Raw genomic sequence first — 22,251 nt, 5'->3', positions numbered from 1 at the left:
CGTTGCACCGCAGTAAAATTCTCTGAGGGGCGACATCAAAAACCACTTTATAATGCGATTTGCAGGAAAAACCAGTTAAATGGCGTAATTAATTCAAGCGGACAGCTCTTCACAGGAGCAAAGACAGTAGCAGTGCTGAAGAGCTTACAGAAATAACCAAAATTTTAATGAAAATAGCTCAGCAGTAACTAAAAGGAGTAGGCTTACGTATTCACTTCCTATAGGAAGCTTTATTTTGACCAAAAACTCGAGTATGTTTAAAAAATTGTTTATTTTTATTTATAGAGTTAAAAGTTCTGTTAAAACTCAAACTAAGAAAATGCTTTAATGCATTAATTTGTTGTGTTTTTTTATATATATTATTTAATATTATTTATATATTATTATAATAATTTCAAATAAATAAAACTTAGGTTTTAAAATATTGAAATTCAAAAGAGTTTTATACTTTCATAATAATACTTATTTATTTCCTGTATATTCGGTGGTTAGGGTATCAATGCCCCTATCTAGGCTAATTTTCTGTTTAAATTTGTTATGCATTGTTGAAGCCTCGAGCTTCAAGGCCCTGCTGGAAAGTGCGGGAGAAAGGCAAAAGAAAGGCCAGGCAAGAGTTCTCTCAACTTATGCTGAGCACATCAATTTTTCAGGCAATTTAATTGAAGAGCTCTTAAGAAATTTCCCCAGGATTCAGGCAACGCAAACTGAATCACTTTATATGACGAGCCGAGATTCATTTATCCCGGCAATAATTTTGTTGTCACGCCTTCACATTAGATGATCTACCACCCCCAAAAATACGTTCTAACCTCGGTAAAACCAAACGGATATAAAAACACGCAGCAAAAAATGAAATCAAATCAAATAAAACCGAATTATAGGAGCGACGCGGACCCTTAATACGAATTCCTTGTTCATTTCCTGCATTCCGATTTCCCTTGTTTTTTGAGCAGGTTAAGCGGCCTGCAAATCCGCATCGCGTAATGAAAATCAAAGTACATAAATATAAAATTAAATGTCGTAAATAAAAAAAATAATACCATCAGGACGCATAAAATATGTATATGTGAATGTGTGTAACGACGCGAATCGCGAGGCGACAAAGCGAAATTTAAGAAACGTGCCACATTAAATATTTAAGCAACTCAGAAAGCCGACAAAAGTATAAGGAGAAGAATACAGTGTTTGGTAAGCTAAAATTAAATAGATTTATTTAGATTAAGAAATTAAAAGGGAACCTAAAGATTATTTGTTTATCAGATAGCTTTAATAAATTCCCATGCCTAAAATTTTATGAGGGCTTAATAAATAAAAATCAATTAAAAAAGTCTCAAGTAACCATGTCAATTAAATATATTTTAACCAGTACGGTCATGTTTTCCTTCCTTTTCTCTCTTTAAAAGCCAAAAGCCAAGCTAATTTAATTTTCCGAAGGACACATTTTTTCCACATACCGAGAAATTATAGGCACATCGTTAGCTAATCAATGAGCGGAACTCTGATTTATCAGCTCGCTATTGATTTATTTGAAATGACGCTGAAAGCATTCCACATCATTCTACCCACACCATTAAAACATTCTGTTTTTTTTTTGGCAAGTTTAACCATTATACTTGTGCATTTAGAGGAAAGTCTGGGGGCAGGAAATCCCATAAAAACAAAGTCCTGGCCATAAAACATAAGAGATGGTCAGACCGAAGTGCAACCCACCAAAAAATAAATCGCATATGTGGCGTTTGCGGCATAAAAAAAACTTCCTCATCGGCATTTCATAAATAGTTTTATGTGGGGCATCAAAAATACATAAAATAGGCGAATGAATAAAAGGCAAAGTAAAGTATGCTTTAAAAGGGAAATCATCCAAGGATTTGGCATGGGGAAATTGTATTTTGGTTTAGCCCAGCAAAATTCTATGCAAATGAGTTTCGGGGCGAGAAAAGTCTTTTCAATTTTTATTGTTTTTCTGTTCTTGGTTTTTTTTTGGCGAGGGTTGCCCCACTGAAGGCGCGTTGAAGCGTAGGAATTTGGCAAAAGCCACAGCAAACAAAACAAAAGGGAAAGGGGCAGCAAAACTGAAAAGGGGAAAATGAAACAAATAGAAATTGCCGTGAAAGTTTTATACGACTTCGAAGAAGGCGTGACACAGGACCAAAGGGTTTCCCAGAGGCATAGAAAATCTCCTGATGAATGGGGTGTCAGTTGGGGGGATTCCGAATATGGGTTTCACATACATATCCACAAAGAAATATGTATTTTGTTGACTGTCTTAAGGACGGAAATGCAGTCAGAACCCTTTGAATTATGGGCGAAAACTTGTGCTTAGAAAACCATAACATTATTGTGCCTTCAGATGAAAATCATAAAATTACCTATTTGTCAAATGAATACGATTTAGATTTTTATACCCGTTACTCGTAGAGTAAACAGGTATACTAGATTCGTCGGAAAGTATGTAACAGGCAGAAGGAAGCGTTTCCGACCCCATAAAGTATATATATTCTTGATCAGGGTCACTAGCCGAGTCGATCTAGCCATGTCCGTCTGTCCGCCTGTCTGTCCGTCCGGATGAACGTCCGTCCGCTTCTACGCAAACGCGTCTCTCAGCTTTAAAGCTATCGGGCTGAAACTTTCCCGAAAGTCTTATATCTTTTGCAGGTAGTATATAAGTCAGAACCAGCCGGATCGGACAACTATATCTTATAGATCCCATAGGAATAATCGGAAAAAAAAATTTAAAAAAATTATATCTTTGGTGTTTTTTAACATATAACCTCCTAAGCTTGGAAATAACTTTTTTTATTTAGTTAGGGATTTCGAATTAAATTTTATCAAAATCGGACGACTATATCATATAGCTGCCATAGGAACGATCGGGAAATTGGTGGAAAAATAATATAAAACAAATTATAGTGTTTTTTAACATATAACCTCTGTGAGGATGCGTGAAACACACCCTCCACATTTCGCCACTTCTATTCTTTCCGCCACGAAGGCATAAAATTGGAGATTACGCCACGAAGGCCATTTATTTATAAGTTATAATATATAATATAATTATAATATAAGTCGTTACGCCACGAAGGCAATTTTTTTAAGTTCAAACTAGAAGCTAAGCTTATCCGATTTAAATATTGCGCGCACCAGGGCTGGAAAACCACCCAGTGTTGGTCAACCGAGGGCCAACAGCTGATAGTGCCGATAGCGATAGGCGGGAGGTTCGATAAGAAACTGTGTTGGGAAACGAAGAAACCCGGCAAGCCGTGCTTACATGCGGCCGCAAGGGCGGAAGCTCGCTCTCATTCTCGAATGGCAGCCAAGGCGATCAGACCTAGGAGCGGACTTCAACCCGGAGTGGTACAGCGGCACGAGCGTAGGCACGCCGGATCCAAGTTTTATCAAAATCGGACGACTATATCATATAGCTGCCATAGGAACGATCGGGAAATTGGTGGAAAAATAATATAAAACAAATTATAGCTTCGGTGTTTTTTAACATATAACCTCCTACGCTTGAAAATAACATTTTTTAATTAGTTCTAAGTTTCAAATTTAATTTTATTAAAATCGGACGATTGTGGAATGTCATACCTTGTTGAGCTCGTTGCTTAATTTCCAATCCATTGGCATTCAAACCTGAAAATTTTAATCTTTTCGCATTTTTTGCAAAAAAAGACGATGCACCCCCTTAGTGCAATACTCTAGACGCATTCTCTCTAATAATTCCCAACTGTTTATTCTGAAAGTACTCGGTATATAAAGCACATAAATTAGACAGTGTTAATGCCCGTGAGCGGCATTTACTTATTTACTTAGTTTACTTACGTAAACTTAAAATATTAATATTATTTATATATAACGTTTATTTCGTTTCAGTTTCCATTACTTACTTCTCTTACTAGCATAAAATAATAACTCATTTAATTTCATAATAATTAATATTTATATAACATTTTATAACATTTATTTTATAACATTTAATATTTAACACTTAACATTTAACATTTAACATTTATTTTATAACATTTAATATTTAACATTTAACATTTAATTTTCTGGTGAAGCTGGTTCCCGGTTGGCCCTTGCGCGTGCTCTGTTTCTTTTATACACTCTGTTTTTTTGCCGCACAAGGGCCAACCGGATGTCTTTCGCGTATTCTGCCGCTCCGTACCCATCTCTTTTAAGGGATTCTGCAAAGCACAATTAAAATTTTTGATTTGGTAAATAGTATTTATAAAATATTATATAATTTATAATATTTGCACAAGGGCCGTATTCTGCCGCTCCGTACCCATCTCTTTTAAGGGATTCTGCAAAGCACAATTAAAATTTTTGATTTGGTAAATTTGAAACAATGTTATTATTTATTATCGATTTAAAGAGCGGTGTCTGAAAAAAAATATAAAAATTATTAGAAAACAGGAAAAAAACCTATTTCGAAATATATATATATGGAATATCATTTTTTAATATTTCCGAATTTTACAGTTTGTTATTATATTACAGTCTGTCTTTGATATTGGAAACTTACATATGTGTCCACTTTATCGTACAGTCTTTCGTCGATCTCTTTTAATCGCTCCAACGTTTGGATTGGGAAGTCCTCCCTGGTTATTGGAACCATTTTTTGCAAAATGGCCAAAACCAGGGCGTTGCCTGCCTTGACTTCCTCGCGCAACCCGCGGACTTCTTCCTCCAAACGTTGGAGTCGATCTACTGTCGTGGAACTCATTTTCTTGAAAAAGGGAAGAAATATGTTAGATAATTGTCTTTAATGTGAAGGGCAGATTACTTCGGGAAGCCGACCTCGGAAAACAGTAACATTTATAACATTTAATATTTAACACTTAACATTTAACATTTAATTTTCATCTGGTGAAGCTGGTTCCCGGTTGGCCCTTGTTAGAGGTTTACGCCGATGGTTTCAGCAGCGGCGGCGGCGTAGAGTTCTAAATTACCCAGCGGCGGCGGCGTAGCCGTTAGAAAGAACCGGCGGCGGCGGCGGGTACGCCGCCGGTGAAATTGTCGGCGGCTGGCGGCGTAAGCATTTAATAAACTGATTTTTTTTTTCCTTTTATTAATAAGTGAGTCAAGCGAAATAACAAATTAAACTAAAAAACTCCCACACTTTACTTTTACGTCTTGCGTTGCGCTGTAGTTCAATTGAATACATGTTCAATGCCTTATCCATCTGTTTGTTGGGATATTTAATGTGCCCCCGTAATTTATTTCCATTATTACATCAGGGCTTATTATTTTATTTAAATTAGTAACAATGTTGTTATTTATTATAGATTTAAAGAGCGGTGTCTGAAAAAAAATATAAAAATTATTAGAAAACAGGAAAAAAACCTATTTCGAAATATATATATATGGAATATCATTTTTTAATATTTCCGAATTTTACAGTTTGTTATTATATTACAGTCTGTCTTTGATATTGGAAACTTACATATGTGTCCACTTTCTCGTACAGTTTTTCGTCCATCTCTTTCAATCGCTCCAACGTTTGGATTGGGAAGTCCTCCCTGGTTATTGGAACCATTTTTTGCAAAATGGCCAAAACCAGGGCGTTGCCTGCCTTGACTTCCTCGCGCAACCCGCGGACTTCTTCCTCCAAACGTTGGAGTCGATCTACTGTCGTGGAACTCATTTTCTTAAAAAAGGGAAGAAATATGTTAGATAATTGTCTTTAATGTGAAGGGCAGATTACTTCGGCGTACCTTGTAGTATCAAATTAAAATTTTTAAACGAGACAATCCCCTTTTTTGTTTTGTGCCCCCGTAATTTAGGGCCATTATAACGTTTATTTCGTTTCAGTTTCCATTACTTACTTCTCTTACTAGCATAAAATAATAACTCATTTAATTTCATAATAATTAATATTTATATAACATTTATTTTATAACATTTAATATTTAACACTTAACATTTAACATTTAACATTTATTTTATAACATTTAATATTTAACACTTAACATTTAACATTTAATTTTCTGGTGAAGCTGGTTCCCGGTTGGCCCTTGCGCGTGCTCTGTTTCTTTTATACACTCTGTTTTTTTGCCGCACAAGGGCCAACCGGATGTCTTTCGCGTATTCTGCCGCTCCGTACCCATCTCTTTTAAGGGATTCTGCAAAGCACAATTAAAATTTTTGATTTGGTAAATAGTATTTATAAAATAATATATAATTTATAATATTTGCACAAGGGCCGTATTCTGCCGCTCCGTACCCATCTCTTTTAAGGGATTCTGCAAAGCACAATTAAAATTTTTGATTTGGTAAATTTGAAACAATGTTATTATTTATTATCGATTTAAAGAGCGGTGTCTGAAAAAAAATATAAAAATTATTAGAAAACAGGAAAAAAACCTATTTCGAAATATATATATATGGAATATCATTTTTTAATATTTCCGAATTTTACAGTTTGTTATTATATTACAGTCTGTCTTTGATATTGGAAACTAACATATGTGTCCACTTTATCGTACAGTCTTTCGTCGATCTCTTTTAATCGCTCCAACGTTTGGATTGGGAAGTCCTCCCTGGTTATTGGAACCATTTTTTGCAAAATGGCCAAAACCAGGGCGTTGCCTGCCTTGACTTCCTCGCGCAACCCGCGGACTTCTTCCTCCAAACGTTGGAGTCGATCTACTGTCGTGGAACTCATTTTCTTTTCAATCCAACGTTTGGATTGGGAAGTCCTCCCTGGTTATTGGAACCATTTTTTGCAAAATGGCCAAAACCAGGGCGTTGCCTGCCTTGACTTCCTCGCGCAACCCGCGGACTTCTTCCTCCAAACGTTGGAGTCGATCTACTGTCGTGGAACTCATTTTCTTTTCAATCCAACGTTTGGATTGGGAAGTCCTCCCTGGTTATTGGAACCATTTTTTGCAAAATGGCCAAAACCAGGGCGTTGCCTGCCTTGACTTCCTCGCGCAACCCGCGGGCTTCTTCCTCCAAACGTTGGAGTCGATCTACTGTCGTGGAACTCATTTTCTTTTCAATCCAACGTTTGGATTGGGAAGTCCTCCCTGGTTATTGGAACCATTTTTTGCAAAATGGCCAAAACCAGGGCGTTGCCTGCCTTGACTTCCTCGCGCAACCCGCGGACTTCTTCCTCCAAACGTTGGAGTCGATCTACTGTCGTGGAACTCATTTTCTTTTCAATCCAACGTTTGGATTGGGAAGTCCTCCCTGGTTATTGGAACCATTTTTTGCAAAATGGCCAAAACCAGGGCGTTGCCTGCCTTGACTTCCTCGCGCAACCCGCGGACTTCTTCCTCCAAACGTTGGAGTCGATCTACTGTCGTGGAACTCATTTTCTTTTCAATCCAACGTTTGGATTGGGAAGTCCTCCCTGGTTATTGGAACCATTTTTTGCAAAATGGCCAAAACCAGGGCGTTGCCTGCCTTGACTTCCTCGCGCAACCCGCGGACTTCTTCCTCCAAACGTTGGAGTCGATCTACTGTCGTGGAACTCATTTTCTTTTCAATCCAACGTTTGGATTGGGAAGTCCTCCCTGGTTATTGGAACCATTTTTTGCAAAATGGCCAAAACCAGGGCGTTGCCTGCCTTGACTTCCTCGCGCAACCCGCGGACTTCTTCCTCCAAACGTTGGAGTCGATCTACTGTCGTGGAACTCATTTTCTTTTCAATCCAACGTTTGGATTGGGAAGTCCTCCCTGGTTATTGGAACCATTTTTTGCAAAATGGCCAAAACCAGGGCGTTGCCTGCCTTGACTTCCTCGCGCAACCCGCGGACTTCTTCCTCCAAACGTTGGAGTCGATCTACTGTCGTGGAACTCATTTTCTTTTCAATCCAACGTTTGGATTGGGAAGTCCTCCCTGGTTATTGGAACCATTTTTTGCAAAATGGCCAAAACCAGGGCGTTGCCTGCCTTGACTTCCTCGCGCAACCCGCGGACTTCTTCCTCCAAACGTTGGAGTCGATCTACTGTCGTGGAACTCATTTTCTTTTCAATCCAACGTTTGGATTGGGAAGTCCTCCCTGGTTATTGGAACCATTTTTTGCAAAATGGCCAAAACCAGGGCGTTGCCTGCCTTGACTTCCTCGCGCAACCCGCGGACTTCTTCCTCCAAACGTTGGAGTCGATCTACTGTCGTGGAACTCATTTTCTTGAAAAAGGGAAGAAATATGTTAGATAATTGTCTTTAATGTGAAGGGCAGATTACTTCGGGAAGCCGACCTCGGAAAACAGTAACATTTATAACATTTAATATTTAACACTTAACATTTAACATTTAATTTTCATCTGGTGAAGCTGGTTCCCGGTTGGCCCTTGTTAGAGGTTTACGCCGATGGTTTCAGCAGCGGCGGCGGCGTAGAGTTCTAAATTACCCAGCGGCGGCGGCGTAGCCGTTAGAAAGAACCGGCGGCGGCGGCGGGTACGCCGCCGGTGAAATTGTCGGCGGCTGGCGGCGTAAGCATTTAATAAACTGATTTTTTTTTTCCTTTTATTAATAAGTGAGTCAAGCGAAATAACAAATTAAACTAAAAAACTCCCACACTTTACTTTTACGTCTTGCGTTGCGCTGTAGTTCAATTGAATACATGTTCAATGCCTTATCCATCTGTTTGTTGGGATATTTAATGTGCCCCCGTAATTTATTTCCATTATTACGTCAGGGCTTATTATTTTATTTAAATTAGTAACAATGTTGTTATTTATTATAGATTTAAAGAGCGGTGTCTGAAAAAAAATATAAAAATTATTAGAAAACAGGAAAAACACCTATTTCGAAATATATATATATGGAATATCATTTTTTAATATTTCCGAATTTTACAGTTTGTTATTATATTACAGTCTGTCTTTGATATTGGAAACTTACATATGTGTCCACTTTCTCGTACAGTTTTTCGTCCATCTCTTTCAATCGCTCCAACGTTTGGATTGGGAAGTCCTCCCTGGTTATTGGAACCATTTTTTGCAAAATGGCCAAAACCAGGGCGTTGCCTGCCTTGACTTCCTCGCGCAACCCGCGGACTTCTTCCTCCAAACGTTGGAGTCGATCTACTGTCGTGGAACTCATTTTCTTAAAAAAGGGAAGAAATATGTTAGATAATTGTCTTTAATGTGAAAGGCAGATTACTTCGGCGTACCTTGTAGTATCAAATTAAAATTTTTAAACGAGACAATCCCCTTTTTTGTTTTGTGCCCCCGTAATTTAGGGCCATTATAACGTTTATTTCGTTTCAGTTTCCATTACTTACTTCTCTTACTAGCATAAAATAATAACTCATTTAATTTCATAATAATTAATATTTATATAACATTTTATAACATTTATTTTATAACATTTAATATTTAACACTTAACATTTAACATTTAACATTTATTTTATAACATTTAATATTTAACACTTAACATTTAACATTTAATTTTCTGGTGAAGCTGGTTCCCGGTTGGCCCTTGCGCGTGCTCTGTTTCTTTTATACACTCTGTTTTTTTGCCGCACAAGGGCCAACCGGATGTCTTTCGCGTATTCTGCCGCTCCGTACCCATCTCTTTTAAGGGATTCTGCAAAGCACAATTAAAATTTTTGATTTGGTAAATAGTATTTATAAAATAATATATAATTTATAATATTTGCACAAGGGCCGTATTCTGCCGCTCCGTACCCATCTCTTTTAAGGGATTCTGCAAAGCACAATTAAAATTTTTGATTTGGTAAATTTGAAACAATGTTATTATTTATTATCGATTTAAAGAGCGGTGTCTGAAAAAAAATATAAAAATTATTAGAAAACAGGAAAAAAACATATTTCGAAATATATATATATGGAATATCATTTTTTAATATTTCCGAATTTTACAGTTTGTTATTATATTACAGTCTGTCTTTGATATTGGAAACTTACATATGTGTCCACTTTATCGTACAGTCTTTCGTCGATCTCTTTTAATCGCTCCAACGTTTGGATTGGGAAGTCCTCCCTGGTTATTGGAACCATTTTTTGCAAAATGGCCAAAACCAGGGCGTTGCCTGCCTTGACTTCCTCGCGCAACCCGCGGACTTCTTCCTCCAAACGTTGGAGTCGATCTACTGTCGTGGAACTCATTTTCTTGAAAAAGGGAAGAAATATGTTAGATAATTGTCTTTAATGTGAAGGGCAGATTACTTCGGGAAGCCGACCTCGGAAAACAGTAACATTTATAACATTTAATATTTAACACTTAACATTTAACATTTAATTTTCATCTGGTGAAGCTGGTTCCCGGTTGGCCCTTGTTAGAGGTTTACGCCGATGGTTTCAGCAGCGGCGGCGGCGTAGAGTTCTAAATTACCCAGCGGCGGCGGCGTAGCCGTTAGAAAGAACCGGCGGCGGCGGCGGGTACGCCGCCGGTGAAATTGTCGGCGGCTGGCGGCGTAAGCATTTAATAAACTGATTTTTTTTTTCCTTTTATTAATAAGTGAGTCAAGCGAAATAACAAATTAAACTAAAAAACTCCCACACTTTACTTTTACGTCTTGCGTTGCGCTGTAGTTCAATTGAATACATGTTCAATGCCTTATCCATCTGTTTGTTGGGATATTTAATGTGCCCCCGTAATTTATTTCCATTATTACGTCAGGGCTTATTATTTTATTTAAATTAGTAACAATGTTGTTATTTATTATAGATTTAAAGAGCGGTGTCTGAAAAAAAATATAAAAATTATTAGAAAACAGGAAAAACACCTATTTCGAAATATATATATATGGAATATCATTTTTTAATATTTCCGAATTTTACAGTTTGTTATTATATTACAGTCTGTCTTTGATATTGGAAACTTACATATGTGTCCACTTTCTCGTACAGTTTTTCGTCCATCTCTTTCAATCGCTCCAACGTTTGGATTGGGAAGTCCTCCCTGGTTATTGGAACCATTTTTTGCAAAATGGCCAAAACCAGGGCGTTGCCTGCCTTGACTTCCTCGCGCAACCCGCGGACTTCTTCCTCCAAACGTTGGAGTCGATCTACTGTCGTGGAACTCATTTTCTTAAAAAAGGGAAGAAATATGTTAGATAATTGTCTTTAATGTGAAAGGCAGATTACTTCGGCGTACCTTGTAGTATCAAATTAAAATTTTTAAACGAGACAATCCCCTTTTTTGTTTTGTGCCCCCGTAATTTAGGGCCATTATAACGTTTATTTCGTTTCAGTTTCCATTACTTACTTCTCTTACTAGCATAAAATAATAACTCATTTAATTTCATAATAATTAATATTTATATAACATTTTATAACATTTATTTTATAACATTTAATATTTAACACTTAACATTTAACATTTAACATTTAACATTTATTTTATAACATTTAATATTTAACACTTAACATTTAACATTTAATTTTCTGGTGAAGCTGGTTCCCGGTTGGCCCTTGCGCGTGCTCTGTTTCTTTTATACACTCTGTTTTTTTGCCGCACAAGGGCCAACCGGATGTCTTTCGCGTATTCTGCCGCTCCGTACCCATCTCTTTTAAGGGATTCTGCAAAGCACAATTAAAATTTTTGATTTGGTAAATAGTATTTATAAAATAATATATAATTTATAATATTTGCACAAGGGCCGTATTCTGCCGCTCCGTACCCATCTCTTTTAAGGGATTCTGCAAAGCACAATTAAAATTTTTGATTTGGTAAATTTGAAACAATGTTATTATTTATTATCGATTTAAAGAGCGGTGTCTGAAAAAAAATATAAAAATTATTAGAAAACAGGAAAAAAACCTATTTCGAAATATATATATATGGAATATCATTTTTTAATATTTCCGAATTTTACAGTTTGTTATTATATTACAGTCTGTCTTTGATATTGGAAACTTACATATGTGTCCACTTTATCGTACAGTCTTTCGTCGATCTCTTTTAATCGCTCCAACGTTTGGATTGGGAAGTCCTCCCTGGTTATTGGAACCATTTTTTGCAAAATGGCCAAAACCAGGGCGTTGCCTGCCTTGACTTCCTCGCGCAACCCGCGGACTTCTTCCTCCAAACGTTGGAGTCGATCTACTGTCGTGGAACTCATTTTCTTGAAAAAGGGAAGAAATATGTTAGATAATTGTCTTTAATGTGAAGGGCAGATTACTTCGGGAAGCCGACCTCGGAAAACAGTAACATTTATAACATTTAATATTTAACACTTAACATTTAACATTTAATTTTCATCTGGTGAAGCTGGTTCCCGGTTGGCCCTTGTTAGAGGTTTACGCCGATGGTTTCAGCAGCGGCGGCGGCGTAGAGTTCTAAATTACCCAGCGGCGGCGGCGTAGCCGTTAGAAAGAACCGGCGGCGGCGGCGGGTACGCCGCCGGTGAAATTGTCGGCGGCTGGCGGCGTAAGCATTTAATAAACTGATTTTTTTTTTCCTTTTATTAATAAGTGAGTCAAGCGAAATAACAAATTAAACTAAAAAACTCCCACACTTTACTTTTACGTCTTGCATTGCGCTGTAGTTCAATTGAATACATGTTCAATGCCTTATCCATCTGTTTGTTGGGATATTTAATGTGCCCCCGTAATTTATTTCCATTATTACGTCAGGGCTTATTATTTTATTTAAATTAGTAACAATGTTGTTATTTATTATAGATTTAAAGAGCGGTGTCTGAAAAAAAATATAAAAATTATTAGAAAACAGGAAAAACACCTATTTCGAAATATATATATATGGAATATCATTTTTTAATATTTCCGAATTTTACAGTTTGTTATTATATTACAGTCTGTCTTTGATATTGGAAACTTACATATGTGTCCACTTTCTCGTACAGTTTTTCGTCCATCTCTTTCAATCGCTCCAACGTTTGGATTGGGAAGTCCTCCCTGGTTATTGGAACCATTTTTTGCAAAATGGCCAAAACCAGGGCGTTGCCTGCCTTGACTTCCTCGCGCAACCCGCGGACTTCTTCCTCCAAACGTTGGAGTCGATCTACTGTCGTGGAACTCATTTTCTTAAAAAAGGGAAGAAATATGTTAGATAATTGTCTTTAATGTGAAAGGCAGATTACTTCGGCGTACCTTGTAGTATCAAATTAAAATTTTTAAACGAGACAATCCCCTTTTTTGTTTTGTGCCCCCGTAATTTAGGGCCATTATAACGTTTATTTCGTTTCAGTTTCCATTACTTACTTCTCTTACTAGCATAAAATAATAACTCATTTAATTTCATAATAATTAATATTTATATAACATTTTATAACATTTATTTTATAACATTTAATATTTAACACTTAACATTTAACATTTAACATTTATTTTATAACATTTAATATTTAACACTTAACATTTAACATTTAATTTTCTGGTGAAGCTGGTTCCCGGTTGGCCCTTGCGCGTGCTCTGTTTCTTTTATACACTCTGTTTTTTTGCCGCACAAGGGCCAACCGGATGTCTTTCGCGTATTCTGCCGCTCCGTACCCATCTCTTTTAAGGGATTCTGCAAAGCACAATTAAAATTTTTGATTTGGTAAATAGTATTTATAAAATAATATATAATTTATAATATTTGCACAAGGGCCGTATTCTGCCGCTCCGTACCCATCTCTTTTAAGGGATTCTGCAAAGCACAATTAAAATTTTTGATTTGGTAAATTTGAAACAATGTTATTATTTATTATCGATTTAAAGAGCGGTGTCTGAAAAAAAATATAAAAATTATTAGAAAACAGGAAAAAAACCTATTTCGAAATATATATATATGGAATATCATTTTTTAATATTTCCGAATTTTACAGTTTGTTATTATATTACAGTCTGTCTTTGATATTGGAAACTTACATATGTGTCCACTTTATCGTACAGTCTTTCGTCGATCTCTTTTAATCGCTCCAACGTTTGGATTGGGAAGTCCTCCCTGGTTATTGGAACCATTTTTTGCAAAATGGCCAAAACCAGGGCGTTGCCTGCCTTGACTTCCTCGCGCAACCCGCGGACTTCTTCCTCCAAACGTTGGAGTCGATCTACTGTCGTGGAACTCATTTTCTTGAAAAAGGGAAGAAATATGTTAGATAATTGTCTTTAATGTGAAGGGCAGATTACTTCGGGAAGCCGACCTCGGAAAACAGTAACATTTATAACATTTAATATTTAACACTTAACATTTAACATTTAATTTTCATCTGGTGAAGCTGGTTCCCGGTTGGCCCTTGTTAGAGGTTTACGCCGATGGTTTCAGCAGCGGCGGCGGCGTAGAGTTCTAAATTACCCAGCGGCGGCGGCGTAGCCGTTAGAAAGAACCGGCGGCGGCGGCGGGTACGCCGCCGGTGAAATTGTCGGCGGCTGGCGGCGTAAGCATTTAATAAACTGATTTTTTTTTTCCTTTTATTAATAAGTGAGTCAAGCGAAATAACAAATTAAACTAAAAAACTCCCACACTTTACTTTTACGTCTTGCGTTGCGCTGTAGTTCAATTGAATACATGTTCAATGCCTTATCCATCTGTTTGTTGGGATATTTAATGTGCCCCCGTAATTTATTTCCATTATTACGTCAGGGCTTATTATTTTATTTAAATTAGTAACAATGTTGTTATTTATTATAGATTTAAAGAGCGGTGTCTGAAAAAAAATATAAAAATTATTAGAAAACAGGAAAAACACCTATTTCGAAATATATATATATGGAATATCATTTTTTAATATTTCCGAATTTTACAGTTTGTTATTATATTACAGTCTGTCTTTGATATTGGAAACTTACATATGTGTCCACTTTCTCGTACAGTTTTTCGTCCATCTCTTTCAATCGCTCCAACGTTTGGATTGGGAAGTCCTCCCTGGTTATTGGAACCATTTTTTGCAAAATGGCCAAAACCAGGGCGTTGCCTGCCTTGACTTCCTCGCGCAACCCGCGGACTTCTTCCTCCAAACGTTGGAGTCGATCTACTGTCGTGGAACTCATTTTCTTTTCAATCCAACGTTTGGATTGGGAAGTCCTCCCTGGTTATTGGAACCATTTTTTGCAAAATGGCCAAAACCAGGGCGTTGCCTGCCTTGACTTCCTCGCGCAACCCGCGGACTTCTTCCTCCAAACGTTGGAGTCGATCTACTGTCGTGGAACTCATTTTCTTTTCAATCCAACGTTTGGATTGGGAAGTCCTCCCTGGTTATTGGAACCATTTTTTGCAAAATGGCCAAAACCAGGGCGTTGCCTGCCTTGACTTCCTCGCGCAACCCGCGGACTTCTTCCTCCAAACGTTGGAGTCGATCTACTGTCGTGGAACTCATTTTCTTTTCAATCCAACGTTTGGATTGGGAAGTCCTCCCTGGTTATTGGAACCATTTTTTGCAAAATGGCCAAAACCAGGGCGTTGCCTGCCTTGACTTCCTCGCGCAACCCGCGGACTTCTTCCTCCAAACGTTGGAGTCGATCTACTGTCGTGGAACTCATTTTCTTTTCAATCCAACGTTTGGATTGGGAAGTCCTCCCTGGTTATTGGAACCATTTTTTGCAAAATGGCCAAAACCAGGGCGTTGCCTGCCTTGACTTCCTCGCGCAACCCGCGGACTTCTTCCTCCAAACGTTGGAGTCGATCTACTGTCGTGGAACTCATTTTCTTTTCAATCCAACGTTTGGATTGGGAAGTCCTCCCTGGTTATTGGAACCATTTTTTGCAAAATGGCCAAAACCAGGGCGTTGCCTGCCTTGACTTCCTCGCGCAACCCGCGGACTTCTTCCTCCAAACGTTGGAGTCGATCTACTGTCGTGGAACTCATTTTCTTTTCAATCCAACGTTTGGATTGGGAAGTCCTCCCTGGTTATTGGAACCATTTTTTGCAAAATGGCCAAAACCAGGGCGTTGCCTGCCTTGACTTCCTCGCGCAACCCGCGGACTTCTTCCTCCAAACGTTGGAGTCGATCTACTGTCGTGGAACTCATTTTCTTTTCAATCCAACGTTTGGATTGGGAAGTCCTCCCTGGTTATTGGAACCATTTTTTGCAAAATGGCCAAAACCAGGGCGTTGCCTGCCTTGACTTCCTCGCGCAACCCGCGGACTTCTTCCTCCAAACGTTGGAGTCGATCTACTGTCGTGGAACTCATTTTCTTTTCAATCCAACGTTTGGATTGGGAAGTCCTCCCTGGTTATTGGAACCATTTTTTGCAAAATGGCCAAAACCAGGGCGTTGCCTGCCTTGACTTCCTCGCGCAACCCGCGGACTTCTTCCTCCAAACGTTGGAGTCGATCTACTGTCGTGGAACTCATTTTCTTTTCAATCCAACGTTTGGATTGGGAAGTCCTCCCTGGTTATTGGAACCATTTTTTGCAAAATGGCCAAAACCAGGGCGTTGCCTGCCTTGACTTCCTCGCGCAACCCGCGGACTTCTTCCTCCAAACGTTGGAGTCGATCTACTGTCGTGGAACTCATTTTCTTTTCAATCCAACGTTTGGATTGGGAAGTCCTCCCTGGTTATTGGAACCATTTTTTGCAAAATGGCCAAAACCAGGGCGTTGCCTGCCTTGACTTCCTCGCGCAACCCGCGGACTTCTTCCTCCAAACGTTGGAGTCGATCTACTGTCGTGGAACTCATTTTCTTTTCAATCCAACGTTTGGATTGGGAAGTCCTCCCTGGTTATTGGAACCATTTTTTGCAAAATGGCCAAAACCAGGGCGTTGCCTGCCTTGACTTCCTCGCGCAACCCGCGGACTTCTTCCTCCAAACGTTGGAGTCGATCTACTGTCGTGGAACTCATTTTCTTTTCAATCCAACGTTTGGATTGGGAAGTCCTCCCTGGTTATTGGAACCATTTTTTGCAAAATGGCCAAAACCAGGGCGTTGCCTGCCTTGACTTCCTCGCGCAACCCGCGGACTTCTTCCTCCAAACGTTGGAGTCGATCTACTGTCGTGGAACTCATTTTCTTTTCAATCCAACGTTTGGATTGGGAAGTCCTCCCTGGTTATTGGAACCATTTTTTGCAAAATGGCCAAAACCAGGGCGTTGCCTGCCTTGACTTCCTCGCGCAACCCGCGGACTTCTTCCTCCAAACGTTGGAGTCGATCTACTGTCGTGGAACTCATTTTCTTTTCAATCCAACGTTTGGATTGGGAAGTCCTCCCTGGTTATTGGAACCATTTTTTGCAAAATGGCCAAAACCAGGGCGTTGCCTGCCTTGACTTCCTCGCGCAACCCGCGGACTTCTTCCTCCAAACGTTGGAGTCGATCTACTGTCGTGGAACTCATTTTCTTTTCAATCCAACGTTTGGATTGGGAAGTCCTCCCTGGTTATTGGAACCATTTTTTGCAAAATGGCCAAAACCAGGGCGTTGCCTGCCTTGACTTCCTCGCGCAACCCGCGGACTTCTTCCTCCAAACGTTGGAGTCGATCTACTGTCGTGGAACTCATTTTCTTTTCAATCCAACGTTTGGATTGGGAAGTCCTCCCTGGTTATTGGAACCATTTTTTGCAAAATGGCCAAAACCAGGGCGTTGCCTGCCTTGACTTCCTCGCGCAACCCGCGGACTTCTTCCTCCAAACGTTGGAGTCGATCTACTGTCGTGGAACTCATTTTCTTTTCAATCCAACGTTTGGATTGGGAAGTCCTCCCTGGTTATTGGAACCATTTTTTGCAAAATGGCCAAAACCAGGGCGTTGCCTGCCTTGACTTCCTCGCGCAACCCGCGGACTTCTTCCTCCAAACGTTGGAGTCGATCTACTGTCGTGGAACTCATTTTCTTTTCAATCCAACGTTTGGATTGGGAAGTCCTCCCTGGTTATTGGAACCATTTTTTGCAAAATGGCCAAAACCAGGGCGTTGCCTGCCTTGACTTCCTCGCGCAACCCGCGGACTTCTTCCTCCAAACGTTGGAGTCGATCTACTGTCGTGGAACTCATTTTCTTTTCAATCCAACGTTTGGATTGGGAAGTCCTCCCTGGTTATTGGAACCATTTTTTGCAAAATGGCCAAAACCAGGGCGTTGCCTGCCTTGACTTCCTCGCGCAACCCGCGGACTTCTTCCTCCAAACGTTGGAGTCGATCTACTGTCGTGGAACTCATTTTCTTTTCAATCCAACGTTTGGATTGGGAAGTCCTCCCTGGTTATTGGAACCATTTTTTGCAAAATGGCCAAAACCAGGGCGTTGCCTGCCTTGACTTCCTCGCGCAACCCGCGGACTTCTTCCTCCAAACGTTGGAGTCGATCTACTGTCGTGGAACTCATTTTCTTTTCAATCCAACGTTTGGATTGGGAAGTCCTCCCTGGTTATTGGAACCATTTTTTGCAAAATGGCCAAAAGCAGGGCGTTGCCTGCCTTGACTTCCTCGCGCAACCCGCGGACTTCTTCCTCCAAACGTTGGAGTCGATCTACTGTCGTGGAACTCATTTTCTTTTCAATCCAACGTTTGGATTGGGAAGTCCTCCCTGGTTATTGGAACCATTTTTTGCAAAATGGCCAAAACCAGGGCGTTGCCTGCCTTGACTTCCTCGCGCAACCCGCGGACTTCTTCCTCCAAACGTTGGAGTCGATCTACTGTCGTGGAACTCATTTTCTTTTCAATCCAACGTTTGGATTGGGAAGTCCTCCCTGGTTATTGGAACCATTTTTTGCAAAATGGCCAAAACCAGGGCGTTGCCTGCCTTGACTTCCTCGCGCAACCCGCGGACTTCTTCCTCCAAACGTTGGAGTCGATCTACTGTCGTGGAACTCATTTTCTTTTCAATCCAACGTTTGGATTGGGAAGTCCTCCCTGGTTATTGGAACCATTTTTTGCAAAATGGCCAAAACCAGGGCGTTGCCTGCCTTGACTTCCTCGCGCAACCCGCGGACTTCTTCCTCCAAACGTTGGAGTCGATCTACTGTCGTGGAACTCATTTTCTTTTCAATCCAACGTTTGGATTGGGAAGTCCTCCCTGGTTATTGGAACCATTTTTTGCAAAATGGCCAAAACCAGGGCGTTGCCTGCCTTGACTTCCTCGCGCAACCCGCGGACTTCTTCCTCCAAACGTTGGAGTCGATCTACTGTCGTGGAACTCATTTTCTTTTCAATCCAACGTTTGGATTGGGAAGTCCTCCCTGGTTATTGGAACCATTTTTTGCAAAATGGCCAAAACCAGGGCGTTGCCTGCCTTGACTTCCTCGCGCAACCCGCGGACTTCTTCCTCCAAACGTTGGAGTCGATCTACTGTCGTGGAACTCATTTTCTTTTCAATCCAACGTTTGGATTGGGAAGTCCTCCCTGGTTATTGGAACCATTTTTTGCAAAATGGCCAAAACCAGGGCGTTGCCTGCCTTGACTTCCTCGCGCAACCCGCGGACTTCTTCCTCCAAACGTTGGAGTCGATCTACTGTCGTGGAACTCATTTTCTTTTCAATCCAACGTTTGGATTGGGAAGTCCTCCCTGGTTATTGGAACCATTTTTTGCAAAATGGCCAAAACCAGGGCGTTGCCTGCCTTGACTTCCTCGCGCAACCCGCGGACTTCTTCCTCCAAACGTTGGAGTCGATCTACTGTCGTGGAACTCATTTTCTTTTCAATCCAACGTTTGGATTGGGAAGTCCTCCCTGGTTATTGGAACCATTTTTTGCAAAATGGCCAAAGCCAGGGCGTTGCCTGCCTTGACTTCCTCGCGCAACCCGCGGACTTCTTCCTCCAAACGTTGGAGTCGATCTACTGTCGTGGAACTCATTTTCTTTTCAATCCAACGTTTGGATTGGGAAGTCCTCCCTGGTTATTGGAACCATTTTTTGCAAAATGGCCAAAACCAGGGCGTTGCCTGCCTTGACTTCCTCGCGCAACCCGCGGACTTCTTCCTCCAAACGTTGGAGTCGATCTACTGTCGTGGAACTCATTTTCTTTTCAATCCAACGTTTGGATTGGGAAGTCCTCCCTGGTTATTGGAACCATTTTTTGCAAAATGGCCAAAACCAGGGCGTTGCCTGCCTTGACTTCCTCGCGCAACCCGCGGACTTCTTCCTCCAAACGTTGGAGTCGATCTACTGTCGTGGAACTCATTTTCTTTTCAATCCAACGTTTGGATTGGGAAGTCCTCCCTGGTTATTGGAACCATTTTTTGCAAAATGGCCAAAACCAGGGCGTTGCCTGCCTTGACTTCCTCGCGCAACCCGCGGACTTCTTCCTCCAAACGTTGGAGTCGATCTACTGTCGTGGAACTCATTTTCTTTTCAATCCAACGTTTGGATTGGGAAGTCCTCCCTGGTTATTGGAACCATTTTTTGCAAAATGGCCAAAACCAGGGCGTTGCCTGCCTTGACTTCCTCGCGCAACCCGCGGACTTCTTCCTCCAAACGTTGGAGTCGATCTACTGTCGTGGAACTCATTTTCTTTTCAATCCAACGTTTGGATTGGGAAGTCCTCCCTGGTTATTGGAACTATTTTTTGCAAAATGGCCAAAACCAGGGCGTTGCCTGCCTTGACTTCCTCGCGCAACCCGCGGACTTCTTCCTCCAAACGTTGGAGTCGATCTACTGTCGTGGAACTCATTTTCTTAAAAAAGGGAAGAAATATGTTAGATAATTGTCTTTAATGTGAAGGGCAGATTACTTCGGCGTACCTTGTAGTATCAAATTAAAATTTTTAAAAGAGACAATCCCCTTTTTTTTTTGTGCCCCCGTAATTTAGTTCCATTATTACATCTGGGCTTATAAGTTTATTTAAATTTGTAACAATGTTATTATTTAATATCGATTTAAAGATCGGTGTCTGAAAAAAAATATAAAAATTATTAGAAAACAGGAAAAAAAACCTATTTCGAAATATATATATATGGAATATCATTTTTTAATATTTCCGAATTTTACAGTTTGTTATTATATTACAGTCTGTCTTTGATATTAGAAACTTACATACGTGTCCCCTTTCTCGTACAGTTTTTCGTCCATCTCTTTCAATCGCTCCAACGTTTGGATTGGGAAGTCCTCCCTGGTTATTGGAACCATTTTTTGCAAAATGGCCAAAACCAGGGCGTTGCCTGCCTTGACTTCCTCGCGCAACCCGCGGACTTCTTCCTCCAAACGTTGGAGTCGATCTACTGTCGTGGAACTCATTTTCTTAAAAAAGGGAAGAAATATGTTAGATAATTGTCTTTAATGTGAAGGGCAGATTACTTCGGCGTACCTTGTAGTATCAAATTAAAATTTTTAAAAGAGACAATCCCCTTTTTTTTTTGTGCCCCCGTAATTTAGTTCCATTATTACATCTGGGCTTATAAGTTTATTTAAATTTGTAACAATGTTATTATTAATTAACGATTTATATCTCTTTCAATCGCTCCAACGTTTGGATTGGGAAGTCCTCCCTGGTTATTGGAACCATTTTTTGCAAAATGGCCAAAACCAGGGCGTTGCCTGCCTTGACTTCCTCGCGCAACCCGCGGACTTCTTCCTCCAAACGTTGGAGTCGATCTACTGTCGTGGAACTCATTTTCTTAAAAAAGGGAAGAAATATGTTAGATAATTGTCTTTAATGTGAAGGGCAGATTACTTCGGCGTACCTTGTAGTATCAAATTAAAATTTTTAAAAGAGACAATCCCCTTTTTTTTTGTGCCCCCGTAATTTAGTTCCATTATTACATCTGGGCTTATAAGTTTATTTAAATTTGTAACAATGTTATTATTAATTAACGATTTATATCTCTTTCAATCGCTCCAACGTTTGGATTGGGAAGTCCTCCCTGGTTATTGGAACCATTTTTTGCAAAATGGCCAAAACCAGGGCGTTGCCTGCCTTGACTTCCTCGCGCAACCCGCGGACTTCTTCCTCCAAACGTTGGAGTCGATCTACTGTCGTGGAACTCATTTTCTTAAAAAAGGGAAGAAATATGTTAGATAATTGTCTTTAATGTGAAGGGCAGATTACTTCGGGAAGCCGAAGTATGTACACTCTTTCAGATCTTTGCTGTTGCAGCTATAAATCATATAAAGTCGGCCGACTTGCATACAATATACAAGGAAGAATAGAAATATAGACCATAATGGAGCTATGCATTATTTGCTCAAACCAATTTGACTACTTTGTGGATATTTAGATGGGTATTGGAGATATTTTTGATATTATAATTTTACTTTACACATTTTTGTGGGCCTTAGAGCGGACGTAGCACATTTGAACAACAATTTTGCGATAAGTCGAAAGCTAAGGAATTTTAATAGAAATACTCTATTTTCTACTTATAGTTTCCGAGATCACAGCGTTCAAACAGACAGACGGAAATGGGTAGATCCACTCGCAAAGTTATTCTGATCAAGAAAGAATATAATTTACTAGATACTGCAT

At 39.8% G+C, this 22,251-nt stretch overlaps 3 protein-coding genes across 9 annotated transcripts in view; 1 reads left to right on the top strand and 2 right to left on the bottom strand.

The window, feature by feature from the left end:
- The window catches only part of LOC119549676 (soluble guanylate cyclase 88E), an 88,861-nt gene that overhangs the window by 1,036 nt on the left and 65,574 nt on the right, over positions 1-22,251 (top strand). For all 4 annotated transcript variants that reach the window (XM_037857902.1, XM_037857884.1, XM_037857893.1 and 1 more), the window contains exon 2: positions 954-1,188. The gene's annotated coding sequence lies outside the window, so the exon portion shown is untranslated. The remainder of the gene's footprint in view (positions 1-953; positions 1,189-22,251) is intronic.
- Positions 4,250-5,793, bottom strand: LOC119549762. 2 transcript variants are annotated; one of them, XM_037858020.1, is made up of 2 exons: positions 5,450-5,793; positions 4,250-5,307 (listed from the first exon to the last, which is right to left on the bottom strand). In XM_037858020.1, the coding sequence occupies exons 1-2, from the start codon at positions 5,648-5,650 to the stop codon at positions 5,173-5,175; spliced, it is 336 nt and encodes a 111-aa protein (XP_037713948.1). In that variant the 5' UTR covers positions 5,651-5,793; the 3' UTR covers positions 4,250-5,172. The 2 variants fall into 2 exon arrangements, with proteins under 2 accessions (XP_037713948.1, XP_037713956.1); XM_037858028.1 differs by having other exon boundaries at positions 4,250-4,386.
- LOC119549792 lies at positions 20,373-22,090 on the bottom strand. Of its 3 annotated transcripts, none has more exons than XR_005219429.1 (3): positions 21,094-22,064; positions 20,823-21,026; positions 20,373-20,679 (listed from the first exon to the last, which is right to left on the bottom strand). XR_005219429.1 is itself a non-coding variant. In XM_037858060.1 (2 exons), exons 1-2 carry the CDS (start codon positions 21,021-21,023, stop codon positions 20,554-20,556), a joined length of 327 nt encoding a protein of 108 aa, XP_037713988.1. In that variant the 5' UTR covers positions 21,024-22,061; the 3' UTR covers positions 20,373-20,553. The 3 variants fall into 3 exon arrangements, 1 of the variants encoding a protein (XP_037713988.1); XR_005219428.1 differs by having other exon boundaries at positions 20,408-20,463; positions 20,531-20,679; positions 20,823-22,090; XM_037858060.1 differs by having other exon boundaries at positions 20,823-22,061.

Source organism: Drosophila subpulchrella, chromosome 3R, assembly GCF_014743375.2.
Source record: "Drosophila subpulchrella strain 33 F10 #4 breed RU33 chromosome 3R, RU_Dsub_v1.1 Primary Assembly, whole genome shotgun sequence".
NCBI classification, from domain to species: Eukaryota; Metazoa; Arthropoda; class Insecta; order Diptera; family Drosophilidae; genus Drosophila; species Drosophila subpulchrella.
This window is presented reverse-complemented; position numbering and strand designations above follow the sequence as displayed.